Below are 9,653 nucleotides of genomic sequence, written 5' to 3'. Positions count from 1 at the left end.
TCATCCAGTCCTCTTTGGAGAAAGAAAAATCAAACACAGCAAAACTTGTCCCAACTTTGCCTATGCAGTTTTTGCGTGTATTGACTACGCAGAAAAGAAAAGAAAAGAAAAGCAGAGTTAATTAAATAGAAAATAAAAAAGAAGAATGAAAAGAATTGTTGGAGTGTCACTTTCCTATATATACTCTCAACTCAAGTTAGCCAGCAAAAAACACTCTCATCTCTCTCTTTCTTTCCCATTCCTTTTACATTTTTTTTTGTTTATATTATATGCACCACTACACATCTTTTTCTCTCTCTCTCTCCATAGTTTTGTGTAGCTCAGAAAGTCTCTTCTCTTTCAAAAATCTTTTTCATATATTTCATCACTTTGCAGCTCTTCAATTAATCACCTTAACTGATTGATATTCTAGCTTCCTCTTCTTCTGTTTTTGTTTTCTAGCTTCTGGGGTTCTTCTCTGATAAAAAATATCAAATTTCAATCTATAGTACAAGAATAAACATATATATATGTATATTTAAATTAAACACCCCTTCCTTTCCTTCAAATTCTGAATTCTTCATTGGTTGAGTGTGTTTTTCTTTTTCTATTTTGGTTTTGTTCCCTGTGTTGTTGCTAGCACATCATATACTATAGATTGAAATCATTTCTGGGAATATAGGTGATTGATAAAATGCCCCAGAATAGCATTTTCCGAGACCAATCATCGAATCAGATTCCTGATCTTTCCCTTCACATTAGCCTCCCAAACAGTGCTCCTTCTTCAATTTGCACTGGAGGGGATTCACCCTTTGATACATGGCCACAGCAAGCAGATGAAGATGACTATGCTCAAGGCTTCAAATCCCACAGTGATGGTTCAATCAAAGGTTGCAGCCCTTACCACACAGACACACAACTTTCTTTAGCAAACTCTACAACTTCTGTCACTGCTACTCCCTCTGAGGCTGACAGCACCTGGAGGAAGAGAAACTTTGTTAGACTCAGCCATCATCATGGGGCTTCTGAGGGTCAAATAAGACTCATCAATGGAATCCCTCTCTACAGTAACCTTTCTTCTTTGGACAACACCAGTACTGCTCCCTCAATAGAGAGAACCCCCACCAACAAGTTTTCCTTTCCTTCTCTATATTCACTTCCACACCCTCCTTATTCTGCCAATTCTGCTCCTAACTATAGCTATAATGGTGCTGTTGGGGGTGTAGCAGCAGAACCAATCTCAAGGTTTCATGATATAACCATGGAGAATACTCCAAGGCCTCAACAGTTTCAGTACTTTGATTACCCTCAGCAGCAGCAGCAGTTTGGGAATAGTACAAATTTTGGAACTTCTGAATTTTCTAATGGATTTGTGAGGTCAAGAATGTTGCCAAGGCAACAAAGTAGTAAGAGGAACATGAGGGCTCCGAGAATGCGTTGGACTAGTTCTCTTCACAACCGCTTTGTTCATGCTGTTGAACTACTTGGAGGCCATGAAAGTGAATCTCTCTTCCTCTTCCTTTTTACATAGATATGTGTGTGTGTGTGTTTGAAGAGTCATTAACAATGATATAAAATGATGTTTAAAATGAAAAATTACATATCCGAGATGTGAAATTAAAGACAATAGTATTGTTCTAGGTTTTGCCGTGTTTTGAAGTGTTGTGTTTGTTGAATGTTAGGGGCTACTCCTAAGTCAGTTTTGGAACTAATGGATGTGAAAGATCTAACACTAGCTCATGTGAAGAGTCATTTGCAGGTATATATGACTTACACCTTACCCTCATTTTCTTATCCTGATCTCCTTCTTCCATGTAAAACAAAATCACAGAAAGAAAAAACCTTTCTATTTCTCTTTCTTTGCCTCTGTGTTTTGTTGCGCCTCTGTGGACTAGGGTAGTGTGTAGACTTTGTCCAAGGTCTATCCATCCAAGGGGCCGCACAGGAACCGAGGCATGCAGTGAATGAATGAATGATGAACAGTGGAAGTTGTTGTTTGATGCAAGAGGAACATGACAAGTTCTACTTTTCATGAGAGAGAAAGCCAAAGAGATAAAAGATAGAAAGAGAAAGTAGGAAAAGTAGCCATCATTTCTCAATAATAGAAGCAATTACTTACCTTACCAAACATCAACCTCGTGGTTATTAAACAAACAAACCCACAAAAAGAAGCATCTGATTTGATTATTTTCTCCCCTTTTTTATTCTCCTTCAAAATCTTCTTCATAGACAATTCAGATTTCCCATCTATCATTGCTCTTTCTCTTTTTTAATATATATAAATATCCATTTCTTTCTATTATATTAATCTCATCTGTCTTTTTTTGTTACTGCAGATGTATCGGACTGTTAAGAACACTGACAAACCTGCACCTTCTTCAGGTAATTCATATATAATTGTAATTCTCACCCTCGCCGCTTGCAATATTTTACCTAATGCAATTCCTTGATTTCCGCTCCAAATTTTTTAGCTCAATATGTTTTCAATTCCTATGGAGATTCCCTAACACTAACACCCCTTTATGACTCAGACCCTCTTAATCTATATCCATTAACTAATAATTTCTTTAGTTGTATGTACAAAAGAAAGATTAATTATTGTGTCTATGATGATGGGATTTTGAATTATATTAATGCTTGATTACATTTACATAATGCAATAAAACAGATGGGGATGAGGATTTCATGTCCATAACAGTCCCAAATAATCAAAATAAGAATTTTTTACCCAATCAGAGAGGAGCTCCAAATGCATCCCTGGATCATGATATGGGCCACACTTCCAGAAATCTATGGGCTAATTCTTCTACCAGGTAATCTCTTCTTCCTCTTTCTCTGAGCTGTATGTATGAAAATGTTTGGAAATAATGTCTCAGTGTTATCTGCATGGGTGCATGGTGTTGGATTTTCACTATCTATGCAAGTGTTCATATATATTTAAGTTTTGAGTTTAATAATTGAAGTTGGGGAAAATCTGAAAGTCCAATGTACACCCTTTTGTGAAACTGAAAAAGTGCTTCTCTCTGACAACTTTTGCTTTTCATTTATTTTCTCCACTTCTGCTTTCTTTCTCTCTTTCTGAAGATCAAAGTAGCGATTCCTCATTTGGTTGATACCCCTTTTTGATACAATGTCATTCACCCTCTTTAAATGTGTAGAAAGCAAAGTTTCCTGAAACTAGACGAAATTTAGTGGCTATGTGCAAGTGAAAATATACATGGAGGAGCTATTCTCTCCACTGTTGAATATGTACATTTATGGATTAACATTCTACTTTTAGAACAGCATATTTCTATGCTCTCCATTGACTTATGCAGTTTCTTTCTCCCTTTGGCTATTATCATGCCATCTCTTAATGGACTTGCTTTGATCACAATTCAGTAACTAACATTACTTCACAACACTATACCGTTATCCAATTAGCCTTTATTTCTATTCCAATTTTTCTTTTCCTCTTGTAGTACATTTGGTATTTTAGCTTTATCAAAGATTGATGCTTGGTACTATACTCTCTAATTCAAAATTTGAGTCAACTAATACGACAAAAAGGGCTAAGATCTTAGGTGTGGCAAACTCCTACTGTGAGTACTAATCACAGAAAAGACATTTCTACCGAGAATTGCAATGCAATAGGTAGAAAACAATATCCTTAGTGGAAGTGAAGGTTCAAATATACAATTCTGAAAAAAGTTGTCATTCAGTGATACAACATAATAATGCCTTTATACTATGATTAACTTCTTTTTTGGGAGGCTAAAAATCTCTAAGATTTCAGACACAGAAAATCAAGCAAAACTTCACACTATTCTGGTTTATGACAGTCCCAGATGAGTCTGCTAATTTGCCTAATAAATAACTTACTTAGTAGGAGATCACATGAAATCATATTATATATATATTGATCACACTTTTAGCTTCCCTAACTCCTGAAAATGGTGGTAAAAAATTGAGTTGGATTCTAATGAATTTAGCTCTGATGCAAAACTTGTCTCGGTCCTCACGTTTGACACTGCAAAAAAGTTTCTTCAAGTCAGAAAGATAGACAGTGATGTTGAATTCTTTGATTCTATTTTGCTACACAAGTCATACTTAGAAGAGAAGTGCTGGTACAGGGTGATTGAATTTTCATCACCTTTTTTTTGTAATTAATTAAGTTTTCTGAGCCCTATTAAATAAGTTAAGCATGTTTCTTATTTAGTAAGAATTAGAAAATAAAAAATTGAGATTTATTTTACTGTGAAAATATACTAGCAAAATATACAGTTAAGTGCACAACATTTAGAAGAGAAACATTAAGTACAATATTTTCAATTTTCCATATATTTTTTTAAAAATATGGTATTTGAGAAGAAAATAACTAGTAGCAGAATTAAGTAGGACTATTTTTTATTCAGTAAGATATAAATAAAATTATATATATATATATATATATTTATTTATCTAAATAAAATTGTATTATAATAGCACAATAATATGTTTATAGTGCATTACGGTGGCATTGTCATGTTCAAAATGATTTATCAGATACATCAAGCATCTTTAGACCAAATACATTATTGATTTAGTGTAATTAAATGAAACGAATAATTTTATTTGAAAGGATGAAAAATGAATCATAACTGTATAAGTATTCTAGGTGATTAATTAGGATTAATTATTTGTATTTTAATCTTGATCATCACTTAAGATTGAAATCCGACTTTTATATTCTAATTAATGCTTGTACAATTTTTATGACCGGAAAAATAATTAAATTAAAATTTAAAAGAATATTGAAATTTAAAATATAAAATCATATGACTTTTAAAAATAATCATGTTTAACCTTAATTATTAATAAGTTATATTAATCATTTGCTAAACTATTGTATTGTGAATGTGTGTATGTGGAAGTTTTGGATTTTTGTGATTTAAATATAAAATATGCAAAGGGTTTATAATTGTTACTTAATATATAGTTTATTACTAGATTCGTTGATGGTACGAGTCTTTAGTAGAAAAGTGTTTATGAGTTGAGTTGAAACTAATCAATTTCTTAAATCCAAACCTAACTATAGATTAAGTAATGATTGTTTTACAGAAACAAAGAAAAAATAATAATTGAATAAAGAATCAAACAAAATCGATATTCCACATAAAAACCTTGAATTCAAATGTTACACATATTTAAGTTATTTTTTATTAATGTAAAATTAAAAAAGAAGTTGTTTTATGATATGTATTTTTAAACAAATATATTTAAAATAAATAAAATATTATATATTATATAGTATGACTTTGGTCAAACTAACTGAAATGCAAGTCAAACCCACCAGATAAGCTACAAAAGCCTAGTTAGGTTATTGGACAGCCTGTTGCACCTACCAATATATTGTAATAGGACTAATTTCAACACAGATTTTGAAAAATAATATTTTTTTTATATAGTAAATTTATTTTGCCATTTTAGAGAATTAGACTCTATTTTGTTTTATCGAGATTATAAATAAACTTAATTACCTGCGTAAGAATGAAACAGACAAAATGAAAGCTTCCAAAAAAAATAATAATCTTCTGTTTGCTAATTTGTTAGAAAGGAAAGAACAATGAAACAAAACATAAAAGAAAGTATTTTTAAAAGTTGAGTTTATTTGATTAAAATGGATAAATTACTTGTTGAGAACATAATGTTTAGCCTTCATAGACTTTCAGTAAGAAACAAAAACTATGTTTCTATTTATCAACAATTTCACCATGACTCTATACTAATATGAGTTGTTCACTTGCACAATTTATTATATTAGAATTTTTTTGGAGTTGTTTTAAAATTGATTTTTGGAATTCATTAAAAAAAAACTAATTTCTTACATGTTATTATCAGAGATTGACAAGAAAATTATCACAAAATAGGAAAATTTCTAGCAATAATTAATTTGATGTCACTCTATAAAAATACAAGTAAAACGGCAAGAGATCTTCATGAGTAAATTGCACACAGTTAAATTTACATAACATAATAACTTTAGTTTATAATGATGTTTAAACACAAGCTTAACCTTAAATTAAATTAAGTTTTATATAAACTTTCAATAATAGGGTTCTTCCCTATATTACTATATTGTAACTTCATATTATTTAGGATTAGTAAGGTAAATAAGAAGTGTATGTTGAATTTGTGATTTATCTCCAAAAAAGTTTTTCCTTGAATTAAAAATGTACAAGGGTTTGTTTTTGAAGAGTTTTGATCTTTCACTAATAGGAATATAATTTCTTAAAAGATAATATTCTTAATAAAGATATTCACGTAGCAAATCTCATTTTACAAACCAATTTTATGAAATTGAATTAGATTTAAAATTGTATCAATAATATGATTTCATTTACAAATTCAAAATTAATTAAAAGACATAATTATCAAACTACTCATATCAACATTTACAGGTTTAGGTTTAGGTTAACCTATCTTTAAAAATATAAAACTAATAAAAAAGCTCCTAATTAAGAGTTAATGGAGGATATGTTCTTGAATCAAACACTGACTTACAAACACACGCATATGTTCTTGACTTCCTTTTAAAAACCTAGATTCCCTGTTATTTGGTCTTTTTTCATTATTCCTTGCCGTTTCCTGCTATTTTTCTTACCTTTTTCTGATAAATTCTCTGCAACAGAACTTTTCTATTATATAATACAATGAAATACATCTTCAATCTATTCATGACATAATTAAAATGTTGCAATGCATGAACAGAAACTAAAGTTTTTAAGTGAATATACATGTACTCAAAAGCTCTTAAACTTTATAATTTCTTGTAGAAATAACTGCATGCAGATGGCTTAAATGTAAGTATAGTCCTTTCTCTGATCAGGTACGAATGAAATAAATGCACATTGACCATCACAAGTGTTTGTTTTAATGTACTATAATGTTCTAATATCAGTAAACCTAATTATAAGACTGAACTAATTGTAATCTTTACTTTACCAGATGAAGAATATATATACCTACTTTTGAAAGTTTTAAATGGAGAAAAAAAGTCAAATATATTTGTTGGAACATATTACAATATATAGAAACGATACCTTTTTAATGTTTGTGTTGTTTGCATCATATTCATTCGAATTAGATCTTATGAAAATGAAAGCATAAAGTATTTCTTATTCAAAGCAAATGTTCCCTGTATTTTATCTTCAAAAGTTAATAAAGTAGGTAGCATGTGTTCAGTGGAGTAGAGAAGAATTAAAGCTAATTCACACTGCAGAAGAACTAAAGCTGTACGTATACAGAATTTCATAGAACTATCATGTTTAAATGTTGGTAATGATGACTTCATGGTCGTAATTAATTCAGTTCTTTCAGTTCAGACAACAAATCAGTACAACTTTTCTTTTACATTAATGAAAGATAAAAAAGAGAGAGAAGTGAGAGATTGAATTATATAGTAAAAGAAATGGAGAATGAAAAGAAAATACTGTTTAAAACTCATATAATAAGAGATTATCAAATCTATCTTTTCAACTATAGTAAGATTAACATTGACTAGATATTTAAAAAAAATCAATGGATATATATATATATATATATATACTTAAAACTAAAGAAAGACAAATATATAAATATATAAGCTAATCTAAATATAGATTAGTATTATTTTTGGGTGTGAAGTCTTGTATTGTTGTTTCTCCTTACCTGAACATTCAGAAACTAACTGCTATTTTTGTCTGTTTTATCCTCGTTTGTGTTTTTTACATACTGGTAACTGCTTAGTTTTTCATATCTTAGTACTGTTTATCATTTTCCTGGCAATATGTTAGAACAGTGAAATAATTTGTCTAAAATAAAGATTGTGTCATGATTATAATACGTTTGTCTGTCACATTAAACTTCTCAAAACTTTGTTCCTTGAAATGACTGACAGTAGAGGAGCACGGATACAAGGTAGTGAACATGATTTGGAAGAACTTAGTCCGGAAGAAATCCTAGCATCTCAGCATTCTGGGAAATTTTCTGAGGTTGTGACTTAATCATCTTCACATGAATGATCTGTTGAGATGGATAAGAACATATAGCCTGAGTTCATGAAAAACTACTTTGTGCAGGGAAACAACAACTTTACACAAACAAGAAGCTTCAAGGATCAAAATCCAAGCTTGGAGTTCACCTTAGGGAGATCAACAGAAGAATGAAAATGCCTAATTTTAACTGGTTTACATGATCACTTCATTACTAGCCAAAAATAGAAAAGATTAATGCACAGGAATATAAATTAATTATAATATATATAGGCAGTGCTTTTTTCAGGGCAAAGATGTAATGCACTTTCCAGAAATCTAAAGCATCTGTGTATATTCTTTTTGGGCCAAAGCTTATTAGGTTGTGTTAGTCGTTATATAAATGTTATTATAGTTAAAAGTAAAAGTTGAAGAAAAGAAGGAATCAGATGTATAATAAGGCCTTTGTTCCCTCTTTCTTTCTTTTTTCTCCTTTTTTCCTTTCTTTTTTCCCTAGGTTCTTACAGATTTGTCCATGCACAACTTTTCTTGATTCTTGTTTGTGTGAAAGCTTGATATATATATATAGCTGGTATCTATGATTAGTATACTTTTGTTCCTTGGATTTTATCCTTGACTATATATATCATCAAAGTTATAAGAAAAACAGTGATGATTGTGAAAGATTTGAAGAATATATTAGTGAGTGTATGCAGAAATCACATCTTTTGGTAAATCCTGATATAAAAAAGGTGTTTGTGCTTATAAAAAATTGCTGATACATGAACTATGATTGGAAGATATCCACGTTAGTTGATACTGTGATTTGCATGTTTATGTTGTGATTGTGGCTTGCATTATGTCCCACTTATGAACTCCTTTTGGTTGATATGATATTCCACTGACTTGATGCTCTGATGGAAAAGCCAGTTGCAACAGCTGTAACCTTAAGTGAAGCATATTCAGAAAAAAGGTTACAATATGTGAGCATTTAATTATATATATTTCTATTTTGCTGTATTAATTCAGATTATACTGTTGTTTTGTAATTCAGAAACTGTAGTGTTGAATTTTTAAACCAATATAAAACTTTAAATTTTATTTTTATACACTTTTACCATAGTTTTCTGATCAACATTATCTGTATATTATTTTAAGAATAGATCTTATGTATGTCAATAATTTTAAACATGTTGATTTGTTGAATCTTTTACATTATTGGCATGCTTCAATTAAATTTTAAATTGAAAAATACTGTGATCAAATTAAATTTATTTCACTTATGTGTTTGTTTGGAGTGATTTATTGTAATTGGAGAAAAGAAGTGATTTGCAAATGAGAGTTCAATTTCTTAAATTTGTTTACCCAAAGTTGTTTTCCTTACAAACCCAAAAGTGATTTATTGTAATTGGAGGAAAGAAAATAATAATAATATAAAATAATAACTCATATTTCATTTTAACACTATTTATATTTATTATGCTTTATTTTAATTTATTTTTATAATCAAATATTTAAAATGATAGTATTCTAATTTTAATAATTAAAACATTTTTTAAATATATCAAATTCATCAATCATTTAAAAATATAGATAATTTTTTCTCTCAAAGCCTTTTATTTCTTATAATTTTTTCTTTAATCCAAACATCTTCATTTTCACTTCTTTTTTCCCTCTCAAATCTGTTTCCTAATAAATCTTAAT

General features: G+C 29.8%; 1 protein-coding gene across 2 annotated transcripts; it reads left to right on the top strand.

Annotated features, from left to right (window-relative positions):
* The first annotated feature begins 218 nt into the window (after positions 1–218).
* On the top strand, positions 219–8,860 carry LOC106777199 (probable transcription factor KAN4). 2 transcript variants are annotated; one of them, XM_014664783.2, is made up of 6 exons: positions 219–1,478; positions 1,662–1,738; positions 2,316–2,361; positions 2,648–2,792; positions 7,877–7,970; positions 8,058–8,860. In XM_014664783.2, exons 1-6 carry the CDS (start codon positions 674–676, stop codon positions 8,142–8,144), a joined length of 1,254 nt encoding a protein of 417 aa, XP_014520269.1. In that variant the 5' UTR covers positions 219–673; the 3' UTR covers positions 8,145–8,860. The 2 variants fall into 2 exon arrangements, with proteins under 2 accessions (XP_014520269.1, XP_022639466.1); XM_022783745.1 differs by lacking the exons at positions 7,877–7,970; positions 8,058–8,860 and adding an exon at positions 3,138–4,333.
* Positions 8,861–9,653: the final 793 nt, after the last annotated feature.

Source organism: Vigna radiata, chromosome 1, assembly GCF_000741045.1.
Source record: "Vigna radiata var. radiata cultivar VC1973A chromosome 1, Vradiata_ver6, whole genome shotgun sequence".
Classification (NCBI taxonomy): Eukaryota; Viridiplantae; Streptophyta; class Magnoliopsida; order Fabales; family Fabaceae; genus Vigna; species Vigna radiata.
Note: the sequence above shows the minus strand (reverse complement) of the source record. Positions and strands in the feature narration are given on the sequence as shown.

Bases quoted from the DNA above. Each gene is read 5' to 3' on its own strand.
- LOC106777199 (XM_014664783.2), top strand. From the start codon at position 674: ATGCCCCAGAATAGCATTTTCCGAGACCAATCATCGAATCAGATTCCT. The intron at 1,479-1,661 runs GTGAATCTCTCT...GTTGAATGTTAG, and splicing joins ACTACTTGGAGGCCATGAAA to GGGCTACTCCTAAGTCAGTT. The intron at 2,793-7,876 runs GTAATCTCTTCT...AATGACTGACAG, and splicing joins TGGGCTAATTCTTCTACCAG to TAGAGGAGCACGGATACAAG.